The 17,491-nt window shown below is 36.0% G+C and overlaps 1 protein-coding gene across 1 annotated transcript in view; it reads left to right on the top strand.

Moving 5' to 3' along the window:
- The window catches only part of GHR (growth hormone receptor), a 214,969-nt gene that overhangs the window by 193,668 nt on the left and 3,810 nt on the right, over nt 1-17,491 (top strand). Inside the window, exons 4-7 of the mRNA XM_036226086.1 lie at nt 442-614; nt 5,070-5,248; nt 10,013-10,178; nt 13,395-13,485. Coding sequence (XP_036081979.1) covers nt 442-614; nt 5,070-5,248; nt 10,013-10,178; nt 13,395-13,485 — 609 coding nt within the window. The remainder of the gene's footprint in view (nt 1-441; nt 615-5,069; nt 5,249-10,012; nt 10,179-13,394; nt 13,486-17,491) is intronic.

Here is a 17,491-nt window from a genome sequence, read left to right as displayed (position 1 = left end):
CTTTATACCATGAATTAGGGAAAAACACTCAGGTCTAAAGACTCACAGTTCTCTGGAAATCTCTATAGTTTGGGAGTTGACTGTCTGCCATGTTTTAATGAAAGACCTTTTTAAACCTCCCTAAGCCTCAGAACCCTTATCTGTAGAATGGAGATAATAAAGTTCCTACCAATGAATCACTGAGTTTAGGAGCTGGCACATTATATGCAGTCAATGAACAGATGGTTTTACTATAAGCAGAAGTACCAAATGGCCCCCTATCTGTCTGCATATACTGATGATACCTACAGAAGTGATACTTCTTAGAGATGACAACACTAAAATACTTGCTTATAAATATTTGTGTTCCAATTTGTTGAATCTGACTGTCAAGCACTTCACTTTGGCTTAAGCTATAGCATAGTTTTTGGAACAATTCATCTTTTTTCCCCTCCATTTCAGGAGCACTCAAGAATGGACTCAAGAATGGAAAGAATGCCCCGACTATGTCTCTGCTGGAGAAAACAGCTGTTATTTTAATTCATCTTATACCTCCATTTGGATACCCTACTGTATCAAGCTAACTAGCAATGGTGGTACTGTGGATCAAAAGTGTTTTTCCGTTGAGGAAATAGGTAAATCACAGGTTTGTGTTTTATTTGACATGGCTTTAGATTAAGTCTAAGCTAGGAAGCCGGCAATGTCCAAGTGTATTTGCATAGAAAGACTTGGGCATTGTGCTTGAGGGGTGGAAGGAAGTGTACAAGGTATCAGATCAGCTGGTGAACAAGAGGGAAAGGGCGGGGGTTGCAGGGACTTAAGTTGGCTCTAACGTAAAAGAATCTGGCAGTGAATGTTGTAAAGAAAAGAATAAAAGCCTTGTGGACTCTTTTCCGTGAGGAGATCTTTAAGCTGTGCTGCGTTCTTGTGTTCCACTGTAAGAGACAAACTCAACGTACTTTTAACATTTCTTCTTTTCTAATTATTTGGTATGATTATTGCATTCAGGTCTACTGAAATATGTTGTTCTTTGATCTTTATCATTGCTCTAATAAATGCCTAGATTTTCTTTATCACGAAGCATAATGACTCTGGACTTTTACATTTATAAAACAGCCAAAATCAGTTTAAAGACATGTTTATAAGACCTGAAGACAAACATTGGAGATAATCAGCTCAATGAACTAAGTGAAAGCTCTAAACAGATTACCCCTTACCCATCGTGTAGACACAGGGGAAATGAAGCAAACAAACCAAAATAAACCCAAACAACTATAATTGGAATGTTCGTGTTTAAACTATAATAAGTATAAACAGCTAAATAGAAAAAAAATCAAAGAATAACTTTGAGTAGTCAACATTAATGTCTCAAATCTATCCACAAGAGCTCATTTGTTGCTTATATAGGAATTTCTTAGAGCTTCTCTCAGATGTGCTATTCTGGTGTGTGGTTTGCTAGGCATCGGCAGACTGGAAGAGACTAAGAGAATGTGGCTAGAAGCTACAGACAGAAACAAATAAATCTCATAACCTTGACTCTGAGGAAGAAGATTGAGAAACTTAACAAGCAGAAAAGAGAACCCAATTGCATAGTTTAGGGAAACTATTTAGTGTATGTCCTAACATCAATAGGTATAGCTTCTGAGTAACTAAATGGTAGTAGTAAGAATACTGAGTCAAGACCCATGTTTTAACACTGTCTCTGCCCATAGCCAGCCCCACTTGTTTACCTGGCCGACTTTAACTGAGTACTTGCCATGAGCCAGGCACTATTTGGGTACTGTGCCCAGGTGTGGTAGCTACAGAATCAGTGAGATACAGTCAAGTTGAGGAGACAGGCGTGTTAACAAATAATTTCAATACATAATAACAAATAATTACAATACAGCATGGTAGGTGCTGGACTCAAGTTATGTGGAATGCATAGGCCCAAGGCGTCAGTGATTGACTGGTCCCGTGAGGTGAGGAAAAGCTGCACAGAGATGGTGATGGTTCATTTACTTCTTAAAGCATCATTTGGAGTTTCCAGGTCTACAAAATGGACTGCGTCTTCCATCAACTACTAAGTTCCAAAAGTGACAAACACCACAGAATATTCAGGGGCTCAGGAATGGTTAGGCAGGCCTAACTGGTCTGCCAGAGAAATCATCAGTGGTCTTGTGTAGCCAACAAAAGAATTTAGACATTATCTTACTGCCAAGGGGTGCATTTGTGGATGTGTAAGCAGGAAAATGACCTGAGGATAGTAATAGTAATACCTAACACTTACAAAGCATTTATCATGGTTCAAGCATAATAGCCATATGAGATAGGTTCTATTATAACTCCCATTTTATAGATCATGAAATTGAGGCTCAGAGCAGGTAAATGACTAGCTCAAGATCAAAGAGCTGGTAGGTAGAGCTGACATTTGAACCTCGGCTGCACAGCTCCGGAGTCTGTGTTCTTATTCTCGATGTTGTGCAGTACCCCTGTCGTATTTCAATGTCTCAGGGAAATTCATCTTGCTGCAGTTTGGAGGGCGATAGATTGGAGTAGTACAGACGAGAGGTTCAAAGGTAGAAGACTTTGTGATGACCAAAGCAAAAGATGAGGACGGGTGGAGTTACAACAATAGCAGAGAAGAAGGGAGCTGAGAATGAGAGGTGGCAAAGAACTGAGGTGACCCTAATGGATCCTAAGACGTCAGTCCCAGGCCTTAGTGTCCTCATGTGTTATGTATGTATTCTACTTCTACCTCACAGTGCTGGTCTTTGGGTTTAAAGTAATATATTAGTTAGACCTTCGTCATTCATTCAGTTTATTCAGCAAATATTTATTGAGCCTCTTCATTGGGCCAGGCAATATTTGAGGTGCTAGGAATAGAAAATATCTGCTCTCATAGGATTTTATCCTGGTGAAGAAAAAAATAACAGAGAGGGAGAATGGAAGTACTAGAGATGTTGCTTATTTAAACAGAGTTTTCAGTGTTGACTTTACAGAGACCATGACACTTGGGTAAAGAAAGAAATGAGAGAACAATCTTGTAAATCTGAGGGAAGGGCATTTCAGTAAGAGGGTACAGCAAGGGTAAAAGCTCTTGAGGAAGGAGCATGCCTTTTCTCTTTTAAGGAACGGCGTGAGGGAACGAGCTGGCACAGAGCAAGCAGGGAGGAGGATGGCAAGAGACCAGATCTGAGAGATAAGAGAGTCAAAACTGCAGTGCCTTTTTGGCCATCGTAATGACTTTGGCTTTCACTTGGAGTGAGATAAGAAGCCTTTGGAGGGTTTTAAATGATGAATGCTATGATCTAATTTAAGCGTGAAGATAAACACTGTGACAACTGTACTAAAGATTGTACTGAGGATAGACCGAAGGGGGACAAAGAGGAGACCATTTAGGAGGCTAACGCAGCAAGATGTACAAAAAAATTATAATGGCTAGGACCAGGTTGCAGAGGTGCAGGTGGTGAGAAATGGTTGGATTCTGGGAATATCTTTAAAGTACAGCTGACAAAATGTGGAGCGGCAAGAAAAAGGGGTCAAGGAAAAGTTCACCGTTTTTATCCTGAGTGCCTGGAAGGATGGAGTCACTGATAATTGAGAGAAAGAAGACAAAAGCGGAGCAAGTTCTGGGGAGAAGGCAAGGTTTCTTTGGGGATGTATTCAGCCTCAGATGCTTTTTAAACATCTCAGAGGCATTGTCAAGTGTGCCATGAGGAAGTGTAGAGGTAAAGGAGAGAGTACTGTGCTTAGAACTGTGGGAACAGGGTCCTTCTCAAAGAGCACCCTGTTCATTCGTTTAAAGTAGGGAAATTTTTAAGATGTGACATGAGTAAATAGTTTTAGAAAATTTTCATCAAAAAAACATTTTTTTTATAGTTCAGTCACTTAAGTGGTTAAGCTTGGGTTATCAGAATTCATCCATTGCCAACAAATCCAGAAATGAGGGGTATTACTATCAGTATGTAACATATGTAGCTTAGCTATTTTGCACATGCCTCCAATTTAATTTTTAAAATGTCAAATTTAGACTTCCTTTATTTTTTCTAAGTGGGGTGCAATTCACAGTGGCCAATGGCTTGTGTATTCACAGTAAGTGTTCCCACTCTGATTGGATACAGGAGCTACTCCCTTTAGCTATAAATTTTAACAGCCAATGAGAGCTCCTCATGGTGTGTATTTGTTGGCTTATCCCTTATCAACTTTGGGGGCTCAGACTTTGCAACATTGTAGGTGACCGTCCACACGTAGTACCTGCAAGTGAAAAACCTCAGTACTGAGACCTAAATAGCAACAATTTATTGAGGACCAACTAGAATATAAATTTAGGTACAATTCCTAGCTTTGGGGTCTATATTTCTCTCTATCAACTTTTGGGAAATTGTGGTCTTTTGTGGTCTTAACTGGCAGAATGCAAACAGATCTACCTGAGAATGTACAGTACATGAGTAGAAACTAAGCAAAACACTATTTCAGATTGTTCATATGCAGTTAAGTGCTAGATAGAAAACACTGAATGGAGAGAATGGTGTGATGTCTTCCTTCTTAGGTCTGAAGAAATGATCACGTGTGGCTAGGGAGACAACCAGCAAAGGAGCATTTGCTGAGTTGGGAAGGGTTGTATTGGTAGCAATACAGAAATAAATAAGACAAAGACTTTGTCTCAGGTCATAAACAGTTTGGAAGAAAAAAGATTTCTCTATTCCTCATTCCAAAACAGCCACATCTTTAAATACTGTAGGTCTTTCTGACTCTCTGTTCCTTCAGTTTTGAGTTTAAATGAATTCCTTTGGCAAAATCTCAAAGCATGAATTCTATCAGAGCTAAAAGAAATGTAAGATCCGGCAGATCTTTTAAAAAATTATAGATCAAATTTTAGACTGAGAAAGGAATTTTGTTATAAGTTAAAAGAAGATCATCTTTAAGTAAAAAAAAAAAAAAATGATACTTTTATAAAGTGAGAATATACTAATAGGGATATTAGAAGAATTAAGAGAGTATGAATAATAAAAATGTTAAAAGAAATTTGGTCTCTTCAGAAAAAAAAAGCATTTTATTAATATCTAGCTGTATCTCTTTGTGTACTAATTCTCCACTGAAACACACAGTACAACCAGATCCTCCCATTGGCCTCAACTGGACTTTACTGAACATCAGTTTAACGGGGATTCATGCGGATATCCAAGTGCGATGGGAACCACCACCCAATGCAGACGTTCAGAAGGGATGGATAGTCCTGGAGTATGAACTGCAATACAAAGAAATAAATGAGACCCAGTGGAAGATGGTAAGATATTATTACATCTCACAATTAAAAATCTTTCAAATTTTCTTTATTTCAACCCCTCCCCCATTTATAATTAGATCTTTCTTTTGACCCAATACCACATGCCCATGCCATATGCTTCATAGCATCTTATTTGAGGAAAACCAATGAAATCAGTAAAATATTGTCTTGGAATTCTGCCCAACATCAGACACTTACTTACATGGAGCTTATTTCGAAGCCCATGGAAGGAAAGGAAACCCATTTCCCCTGCCATCCTTGGTGTTCAGTTTAACTTTAGAACAAAATTGCGTACTTTAGCCACTTAGCTGTCTTTGAGGATGTGGCCAAACATGGGAAGGGTTATGATCAAGGTCAACAATGAGCTATGGCTAAATATTCTCTCATGATTTTAGTTACTACTACTTACAAGACCCCATTAAAATAAGTTTTTAAGTGACTCCAGGAGGGAAGCAGAGGGAAGGAGTTTGTCCCTTAGAGGTTTCAAAAGGATGTTTTGTTAAGTACGTCAGAGGAGAATCAAGCTAAGAGGTTTTTTATGTAGGCAAGTAGCATGGTACTGGTTGACCTCTGAACTCCTCACTTTTTGCCAAGTGTATGGGAACTGAGCACTTAGATAAATTCCACATGGCACACAACAAGAAGAAAAACAGGATTATCATGCTGCTCCCAATATAACTAATTCTAAATCAGTCTAACCACAGCCACAGCTCTGGCCAAGTCAAGGGGTTTCTGGCCAGTCATCAGGTCATGCCCAGCAGCCTGGCACTGCCTCTCTCCCAGAATTTTGAGACACCAGGCCCTGTCCATTTAGTGACCCACTGAAAAAGAAGCTGATTTTGTCATAGGAGGAAAGCTAAATTTAGAGCATCTTTGAACAGTTAAATATTGGGCTCGGAGCTTCTGTTTTCAGAATCATTTTAATTTAGATATCTATTCTGTAACTTGCTGCAAAAAAAGCCTGGTTGGATGCTGAGTCATATGTGACTTTCTAAATTCAAGCTATAATCAAACACTTATTCAGCAACCAGGTATTGAAATAACCACATGCACAAGGGACTGTACTAGGTACCCCAAGGCAACAGTTCTCAAAGTGTGAACCATAGAGTCCTGAGGATCCTAAGACCCTTTCAGGGAGTCCACAAGGTCAAGACTATTTCTACAATAATACCAAAATGCTACTTTCTTTTTTCACTGTGTGGAGATTTGCACTGATGGTACGAAAGCAGTGGTGGGAAAACTGTTGCCCTACCATTAGCACAAATCAAGGCAGTAGTACCAAACCATGCTGATAGTCACTGTGTTGTTCGCCACCAAGCACTCACAGTAAGGAGGGGAAGAGGAGAGACAGTTTCACATAAGAATGGCCTTGATGAAACTGTAAAAATTATTAATTTTATTAAATATCGACCTTTGAGTACATAGCTTTTAATATTCTGTGTGGCGCCTGACATAAAGTACTTCTGCTGCCTACCAAGGAACTGATGGTCGTCTTTGGAAAAAGCACCTACACAGCTAAGTTGCCGGCTGAACTAGCTGCTTTTTGCATGGAGAACGCCATTTGGGACAACAGTTTTACTTGAAAGAATGACTGATAAACTGGTAAATATTTACTCATATATGAGTTGGCAAATATCTGGCAAACATTTCTTGAAAAGGAATAAAGTGAGCTTATCACTTCAAGGAAAACAATTGACAATATTTATTGCCAATGGAAAAAAATTGAGCTTTCGAGGGAAAAATTAGAATTTGGGGAAACTGTGCCACTGTGAGCTTGATAGCTTCCTAATCTTCAAAGACTTTCCTGATAAGATCAATGGTGATACTATTAGTGAAAGTGATATTTTAAATATTGCATAATAAAATGTGTGCATTTAGAAAATCTACATAACTCAGTGAACCTATATTTTCTAAATGACCAATACATGATGTAACCCAAATCACATGTGGGAAAAAGATCCATTCAAAGTACTAGATACAATGGCGGATTTTAATGTAAAGACATACTAAAGATTCATTGATACAGTCTCAGATTCCACATTGCAACCAACCTTTAAGAAAATAGCACTCGTTGAGTTTGGGTGTTAGTGCTAAAGAAGAACATCCACAATTATCTAAAACGCTATTAAAATATCCTTCTTTTTTTCACTATATATTTGTGAAACCAGATTTTACTCATGTACTTCAACCAAAACAATACATCCTAACAGATTTAATTCACAAGCAAATGTAAAAATATAGCCATCTTCTAAGCCAGCCATTACGGAGTTTTGCAAAAATGTAAAACAGTATCATCTTTCTCTCTATAATTGTATTGTTTTGGAAAGTACAATAATTTTTATAAAAATATATTATGTTACCAAAAATAAACACTATTATTTTAATTTTAAAATTAGCATTTTCTTATTTCTCAGTTTTAATTTCTAATATGATACATAGTGATAGGTATAAACCAAATGAACCAAATCTGTAGGATTCTCAATCATTTTTAAGAGTGTGAAGGAATCCTGAAACAAAAATGTTTGACAGCTTAGAAAAGGTAAATATGTAAATCAGAGCATTAGCATTCATACATTTACTGATCATAGTGTCAAGCTTGAAATTCCCCAGCATATAGTTATGTAGCCAAGGCACAGATAGGAAACTCACACCCTGAGCCAGAGCATGGGAGCCTGGGACTCAGTCAGCTGGCCCTTCGGGGCTGTCTCCCAACCTGGCTTTGTTGCACTTTGCATTGCCCACTACTAAAACAATCACACTGGATAGTCCAAAGGGATCAGTTAATGTTTACTTACCTTTTAAAAGTGAGGTCATATGTGCATGGTGCTTATAAATTTGGTCATTTGGCAAGGGTCTCGGACAGAGTTGTCATGAATATCAAGGGCCTATCCATAAGAACTGACCTATCTGGAAGAAAGTCACAATCTAATTGGTTAAGAGCAAAAGCATCATAAGCATTAAAAGAAGAGAGTTTTGTAAGCAGAGGAGAAAGAACTAGTTATTTGTAGCTCATATCAGAAATGAGCACATTACCATTTGCCAATATCAAATTTGGTATTCTTTTTAATTAAATATCTCTTGAATATAAAAGTAATACGAATGACCAAGTAGTTCTTACAACTATTTACCTGCTAAACCAAGTTAAGAATTTATGGCTTTTTAAGGACTAATGGATGGCATAGAATTATTTACAACACACGGGCTATCACTTGAACATCCACTATATACCTGAAGGTAATGAAGATATTAATATTATTTGCTCCCAAAGAATTTGTTGCAGTGACTCTGAGCAGTGAAATACAAGAAGTAATATATGATGTGTATCATCTGGCAGGATGGAGTACGGAAATGTGCCAGCAAAGACGTCTTAGAATTTCAGCAGTACTTACACTAAGGATTGCCCAAGAAGAGGCATCCTCACACAGGCAGGTGGCAGAGTTCATTGTGGTAGTGGGAGCTGTGTGAGCCAACCTGAGTGTCGTGTGGCTGGTGTGCAGAGTTGAGAGAAGATGGAGAGGGGGCCATGGGCCAAATCACCAAGAGCCCCTTTCTGGCTTTGTAATTAGTAAAATCTGTAAAGTAATAACATTGATGAAAATAACAGAGAAATTAGGGCTTCGAGAAAACATAGACTTTTAAAATATATTTTTTAATTATATGATTAATATTCAGAATCCTATCTTTAAAAAAAAAAAACATTTTAGGCATGCAAGTATTCCATATATTAAGAAGTTTCTTTTAAAGATGCAAAATTACCATCCCACCCATACATGGGGGAAAAAAGAGATAATTTGTGAATAAAAACTAACTTAGGCAAAAGGAAAATTTGTTATCGAAACTGAAGAAGGTCCAGCTTCTGACTTAGTAAATCAATTTATGAGAGAATCTATGTGAAAAATCTATGCTATTGAAATAGTGTTGTTAGTTTTTTATAAACAGGAACAAGGTCTTTTACCAGGAAACATATCAAAAGCTCATATTGAATACCTACCTGCTTTGAATATTTGACATAGAGAAAACATAATTATTAATTAGGTCCACTTCTTTGATAGCGATGTGTTTAATAGCCTCACCGACCCTTCCCCAGGAAAGTAGAAGAATATCCTGGCCTTAAGCGTTGTGGGACTCCTATGACTTTTTCTTTGCAGATTTTGAATAGTAAACTATTTTAAGATGACTTTAAACCTTCCAGAACAAGCAGATTGGGTATGTAGTTGCTTCTAACAGAATTATTTGAAAGTTCAATTAAGACAACTATGATTTTCCTAGGACTCTTTCCAATTCTGTGATCATATGAATAACTACCCAGAATTTCTAAGAATGACTATAATTTGTTTTGGTGTGAAAATGTTTTTTTTTCCTGTCCTTATGTCTTTATACAAAATTTTAATGTCCCAAAGGGTAGGCAACATATCTGTAGTCTTCTTTATAGTTCTGTTGTTTTTAATAATAATTTTATTATGCTTTGATCTTAGAATATTTGACAGACTTATTCAAAGATATGGCTGCATATCTGTAAAAGCCTATTATTTTATCTTTGGGTTTATACCAAAATAAATTTGAAGCCTATTATCCGTTTATCAAATGATTCTTTGTAAAGTTATTTGCCTTAATCTTTCTTTAAATAGCAGCCCACTCCAGCGCTTTTTCAAATATTACTTTACAGAAATTCATTTTGAATACAAATACAGAAACACCATGTAAACTTTATTGCACTGAGTTGTTGACCCTCCAACCAATAAGTTTTATATTTTGTCTTGAAAGATGGACCCTGTATTGTCAACATCAGTTCCTGTGTACTCATTGAGACTGGATAAAGAGTATGAAGTGCGTGTGAGATCCAGGCAACGAAACTCTGAAAAATACGGCGAGTTCAGTGAGGTGCTCTATGTAACACTTCCTCAGATGAGCCCATTGGCATGTGAAGAAGGTAAAAAAAAAAAAAAAAAAAAAAAAAAAGATTAAAATGGCAGCCAACATGGCTTTCATTAACATACAATGATACATTCCCTATACTATTATATATTGTCCAGATCAAGATATATTCCCATCAAATCTCAATGCGAGAGACCTCGAGCTCACTCTGTATAACAGGAATCCATTAAAAAGCTGGAAAAAGATTTTATTTTTGAATTATTTAATTCATGAAAAGTCCTGGGATAGGTGGAAGTTAGAGAAGGGAAGATAATAATGAGGGTTCTCTCTAGATATCAGAATTTTAGGTGATTATTTCTTTATATGTTTCTATAATACTAAAATTTTCTACAATGAGTTAATTGGTGTTTATCATCAGAAATAAAATGTTTTTAAGTACATAATGAAAAAATTCTGTATCTATAAGGACGGATGTAATATGTGCTATCTAAGAGAAAGCCTGATGTTGGGTCAGCATCGGTAGTCAAACAGGTGCTGATTGGTTTTAGGACATTTAGGTGTAGCTTTTACCTGGAGAAGGCTTAATAAGTAGTGTGCCATTTATGCTCATGCATGACATAGAACATTCAAAGATCTTATATACGAGAAATACAAAGATAATTAAAGTTTAAAGAAATCAAAACTATGAATTTAGAATAAAAGAATTAAAGTTTTTGGATACAGAAATAAACGATGCTGCTTAACAATGACTATTAAGTATATAAAATAGCATCCCTCTCAAATAAGAATTAGCTATAGCTCATCCTCCATTGAAGATAGAAATTTACAGGACCATATGAGGAGGTGAGATTTCTTAATGAAACAATCACAAGCTACAAAGAAATGAAATTTATATTTCTGTATTTGTGGTACAGGTAGAATTCATGAAACTAAATAACACTTCAATAAAAATATCTATACCTCCATTTTCTTCTAAGCTCTACTCAACAAATTGTTGTTTCAAACGATTTGACATAATGAAACTCTGGTTTAAAAAGTACACTTGTTACACACTCTTTAAGCTTATTATGATGGCTTTTTTTTTCCACGTTAAAAAAAAAAAGAAGAAAATGAAGCACTAGCTTTATTTTATGTTCCTGAATATGTCATTGATATAAAACTCTAAATACCACAAGATACAAATAATATTCTCTTCCCCACTAATTCTTTATAATGCCCATAATATCTTCCTTGGGGATTTGAGTAACTAAACAAGAAAATTGAAATGAGGAAAAAATATTACAGTTGAAAACCTACTTTTAATAAAACAATGTTAAGGTAAACTCCGCCTATCTTTTTAAATTAAAAAGCATTTAACCTTGAGCATCTTTTCACATGCCTATTGGACACCTGTATTTCCTCTTTGGAGAAATATGTGTTTAGGTCTTCTGTTCATTTTTTAATTGGATTGTTTGTTTTTTTGTTGTTGAATTGTATGAGTTCTTTATATATTTTGGATATTAACCTCTTATCAGACGTATCATACATAAGCAAATAGCTTCTTCCATTCAGTTGGTTGTCTTTTCGTTTTGTTGATGGTTTCCTTTGCTGTGCAAAAACTTTTTAGTTTGATGTAGTCCCATTTTTTTTTCTTTTATTTCCCTTGCCTGAGGAGATATGTCTGAAAATAAATTACTAGGTCACTAACCATCAGAGAAATGCAAATTAAAACCACAATGAGATATCACCTAACACTTGTCATAATGGCTATCATTAATGAATCAAAGAACAAGTGTTGGTGAGAATGTGAGGAAAAGGGAACCCTCACACACTGTTGGTGGGATTGCAAATTGGTAGAACCACTGTGGAGAATGGTTTAGAGGTTTCTCAAAAAATTAAAAATGAATCTGCCCTTTGACCCAGCAATTGCACTTCTGGGTATTTATCCAAAGAAAACCAAAACAATAACTCACAAAGATCTATCCACCCCTATGTTCATGGCAGCACAATTTATAATAGTCAAGATATGGAAGCAACCTAAATGCCCATCAACAAGACTATTGGATAAAGAAATTATGGTTTATATATACAGTGGAATATTACTCAGCCATTAAAAAAATCAAATCCGACCATTTGCAACAACGTGGATGAACTTAGAGGTTCTTACGCTGACTGAAATAAGTCAGACAGAGAAAGATAAATACCATACAATTTCACTTATATGCAGAATCTAAAGAACAAAAAAAAACAAACTAATCAAAAACACACTCACAAATATAGAGAACGATCTGATGACAGCCAGAGGGGAAGAGGGTATGGGGGCTGGGAGAAAGGGATGAAGGGTTAAAGAAGTACAAATTAGTAGTTGATAGATGGTCACTGGGATGGGGAGCATGGCATAGGGAATGCAGTCAGCAGTAATGTAATGGCTGGGTGGAGAGTCAGAGGAGAGAAAGAGCAATTAGAGGGATCGTTTTATAAACTGTATAAATGTCTAACCAATGTACTGTGTACTTGAACCTAATAATAAAATAAAAATTTTTCAAATGTCTTAGCCACTTAAGCAACCAAGCAAAAAAAAAGCAGTTAGCCTCTGCCAGAGTAGTAAGAATAGTGGGAAGCAGCGGCAAGGCTGCTGGTAGGCACTTACTTTTAAGGAATAAAACAGAAGTTTTACAAACAGATCCCCCCAAGTCTGCTACAAAATTTACTAAAATCTGTAGGTGGGAGCCCTAGTAGTGATCTTTTTCTGTCAAAGAATTTTTTTTAACTGTAAAATAATATGCTCTGTCTAAAAGGTTTCAGTCATGATTCAAAAATAAAATCTCTGCCCCCATCTTTTTTGATAAACCCTCAGTGTGGAGGTTAGAAAAATATCACCACACCATGAAAAGAAAAAGGAACCGAGTAGACGTTGTTTAGGTAAAGTTGCATGTTAACTGGTAGAACTTTTTCCCAGAGCGTAAGGCTGTAGTGACACTGCCCAAACACATAAGATGCTTAAAACAGTTTTTTGTTTTTGCTTTTGTTTTTGTTTATGAAAGTGGATGGTGCTTAAACTGTTTGCTATTTATTTTGATTTGTTTAAATGTGAAAGGATTTGAAGAAGTGTTCTTGGAACAGAAAATATTTCTAACTCATTGCAGTCTGTTCCAGTGGTTATCAAGTGAAATCACTGACTTTACTAGGTGAATACAAATTAGAAAATATTTTTATGTGAAAAAGGAAAGTGAAATGTAAACTTCGACTCTTCATAATCCTATGAGTGAGATATTGTTCTCATGTATTTCAGATTTCCGGTTTCCATGGTTCTTAATTATTATCTTTGGAATATTTGGGCTAACGGTGATATTATTTTTATTCATATTTTCTAAACAGCAAAGGTAGGTGTGAAATACTCTACCTTGATATTTTTACCAGTTGTTTAGATTTCCATATGTATTTCCATTTGTCGTTTGATATTTTCTTCGCTAATCATGAGAGGAAAATTTAACCCAGGAAAACATTATTTCTAGTTATACATGTACCATTTTGTTGTGTTCATCAAAGAGAATTCACAGGTTTAAGTTCTATCTGAGAAGTTGTATAGGTCATCAAGACGCTGAGGCTAGTGACTGCATACCTTGGGATATGAGCCCCTTTAGCAAAACTGTTTTCTCAGAGCTGCCTCTTCACCTCTTCAAAGTCCTGAACAAGATGACTCATTCATTCAGGACCACGGGGTAGTGCTTTTGGCTGAGTCTGACACAGTTCTAATATACGAGCCAGTTTAAGTGGCAAACTAAAGCCACCTAGATATGTCAATCTAAAAAGTCTTTTTTAGAATTCATATGATAGCAATTTCACGTAAGTTCAAGTTTTGTTTAAATTATTTGGATACTTATGACTCGCTGTTTCACCTGCATTTGTTAACACAGCTAAAGTCCTTCCTAAATTCGAAGAGATTCCTTTCTGCAGTCTCTTGGAATGAAAAGACTAGGGTTCCAGATATTATTCTGCCACTGTGTTTGGTCTTCACTGAATACCCTAACCTCTCTCGGCCTCCATGTTCTCATGGGTATTATGAGGGTAGTACAGATTATATGACCTTTAAATTTACCTTGAATTGTAAAATCTATCATTCCATTTTGTTTTCCTAAAAGAAAGAACAGACTATAAAAATTTTTAATACAAAATATGGGAGAGTTTATTGGTACTAATTGCCAGTTTTCTTACATTTAGAGTATTTGAAAATCCCATGAGTTAATCGTGCCACTTCACCAAGAACTAGAATCATCATCACTCCCAGTTTGCCTGAAACTTTCCTGGTTTTAGCACCAAAAGTTCTGTGTCCCAGCAAATACAGGCAGAGCTGGTTACTCATCCTACCTAGAACCAAAGACAGGTTCGCCAAGTGAAGCCAAGAGGCATATACAGATCTGAATAGGATCTTTGATTTTTAATTTAGGCTTTTATTTTGTTTTTGAAGTCATATAGCATTTGTCAACATTAAAACAGAATTGTAATAGAAAGAATTCTCAGAATGCTGAAGTTCTAGAGTATCAAGCATGCTAAAAGTCTCCAAGTGAATGAAGAAAGGGTTATTTTAGTAGGGTGTCATTTCCAGTTTTATTATGTCAATTAAAGAGAAAGCAACATTCACTCTGTAGAATTTCATTTTGCACCTAACTTTCTAGGGTCATTCCTCTTTTGTAGACACAACTATTATAAAGCAGGACAATTGTTTGGGGAAAAATTAGTAAATAAATAAAATTTTAGAATTTAAGTAATTTAACTAATAACAAAAAGGCGCTAAATGATTGTTGATTAATTTGAATTAATTGTTCTGTACAATTGAAGAGCTAATGGATATGTAACTACAGTAGATAAAACCACTATATATATAAAATAATTTACTCTTAATATGAGCCATCAATTTCAAGTCATTGTGAAGGCCAAGAACATTTGTTATGTAGTTAAATTATATTAGCTAAGAAAGAAAAAGTATCTTCTCAACAAATAGGATTTTAAAGAAAATATATTAACCTTTGTCTAAAGAACGTTTTCTATGAATAATGAAGTTCTTAACTATAAAGCTTGGTTAAAAATCACCAAAATGTAAAATGTTTTGATCTCTTTTTTGTGCTTCCAAATTTCCTGTACTAAATTAAGTTCTTTATAGAAAAGAATTTTTTTTTCCCTTTTATTTGCCCATAAAATTCTTATCATGTCTAAATTTCTGTGTTCTAATGAGTGTAGGAAATGGTTGAAAATAGTTGTCAGCAGGTGTGGAAAGAACATGCAGTTCTAACAATTTAACATGATATTCTGAGAATGAGGTGCTGTGTCAGCCTTCCCCACAGCCTTTGCTCTATAACAGGCTCAGGTCCTCCATGTCTTTGGTTGAAATTTTTCAAGTCCACAACCCAAGCCACTTCTCCCTTTCTCCCTTTCTTAAATCAGATAATTGAATCAACTCTAGCAAAATTTATAGTGTGATTGGGATTTGAATGAAATGACAGCAAAGTCACAAATATAGTTTCATGCCATGTTATCTTTATTTTCTACCCTGTTGTTTCCACCGTACAACTCACCTGCAGCCTTTGAACTATTACTAATCAGAAAAAAAATAACTGAATCAGCACCAAACAGAAGTACGAACTGGTAACCTGCAGATCCATGTTTTGTTATTTTATGTTATTTCGATTTTGAATTAAAGATTTTGCTACAACGTATAGGAGATTTTCACACAAAAATTTAGATTTCCAGATCACCTTTAAGAACTGGAAGTTCTGGTGAAACTGGGTTAATATTCCTGCATGGCAACATATGCCAAAGCAGAAGGCCAGCTGTCCCATTTGGGAAGGGCATATATTCTCTAATTTGTCAGCATCCCCGCCCTTCCAATGACAATGCACCTAGCTTGCTTCATTCATTTGCATGGCCTTCTTGGGCCCTAGAAGCCACAGGATTGGCCACCCTGGCATAAGGTCACCCACAACTCCTGGGAAGCTAACTGCCAACATGCACCTAAATGCGTCATCGTGAAAAAGGAGAGGCACACATAAAAGTCAAGCCGTAGACAGTGGGGATCTTCGCTTCCTATAATTAGGGTTATGGTACATTTTCGTATGTTTTTGATCATTTGAAATACTCATTTAGAAATACAGAATCAAATAAAAGCAGCATGGTAGAAGGGAAAGGCCTAGGTTTTGAAGTCAGGTGCTTTGGATTTGAGCCCCAGCTGTATCAAGTATTAGTGCATGATTTGAACATGTTTCTTAAACCTCTAGATCTTTCCACAGATAACATCATCTATCTCCTTGGTAGTTGTAAGGACTACATGACATGTTTAGTGCAGAGGTTGACAAACTTGTTTTATAAAAGGCCAAACACTAAATTTTTAGGCTCTCTGAGCCATGATGCCTCTGTCACAACCACTCAACTCTACCACCATGGCATGAAACCAGCCATAGACAATAAGTAATGGACATAACTGTGTTCCAATAAAACTTTATTTACAAAGACAGAGGGCAGACCAGGTTTGACCCACAGCCCATAATTGGCTGACCCATAGTTTAGTGCAAAATATATCAGAGGCATTCAAAAAATGGTAGTTATTATTAATAATTTGTATTTTTTCTATGTCTTGTATTCATCAGTAACAATTTGTTTTAATACTTATCCCACTGAGTAAACCTAGTGGAGGCACTTAAAACAAATTATAAAATGGAATTTGTCTTATTCCTTGGGTTAGGCAAAAAAGCAACGGCAGTATTCATAAAAAGGGCTCCCTACTGAATAAACTAGACTGTCCATTCACAATTAGTGGACTATCAGTTGACATCCAAAAATCAGGTTACCATCCCTGTCCAAGAATATATCTCTGACACTTAGGTTTTGAGGTTTTTTTAAACAGCAAAATGAGTTGGTTGAAATTTATAACCTCTGAGCTTTTTTCTAGAGCTACAATGTTGATTTTAAAGCAAACTCTAGCTTCACTGTTAACAAAAATAGTTAAATAATTTAATCAAATTTATTTGAGAAATGTTTATTGAGCATCTTCTATGTGCCAGGAATTGTTCTACATGTTGGTGATACAATGAGGCACAAAACAGGCAGGATAGACATTGATATGAATTATGGTCAAAAAGTAATTTAAATATTTAGAACAAAAAATTTAAGTGCATCATAGAATTATGTATATAAATTAATACCAATTAGTTAGAGATTGTTCAAATTTAGTCTGTCCCAACTGAAATGAACCCTACAAGTGACACCATGGTTAATGAGATTACTTTACATAATTCTATAACTAATGTGAGCTATGTGGTGCAATTTATCCCAGACCACCCTCATTTGGCTCCATGTAGATTAGGCCTGCCTTCCTTTTTTCTCTCCTTCTTCCCT

This window comes from Rousettus aegyptiacus, unplaced genomic scaffold (genome assembly GCF_014176215.1).
Source record: "Rousettus aegyptiacus isolate mRouAeg1 unplaced genomic scaffold, mRouAeg1.p scaffold_m13_p_8, whole genome shotgun sequence".
NCBI lineage: Eukaryota > Metazoa > Chordata > Mammalia > Chiroptera > Pteropodidae > Rousettus > Rousettus aegyptiacus.
Note: the sequence above shows the minus strand (reverse complement) of the source record. Positions and strands in the feature narration are given on the sequence as shown.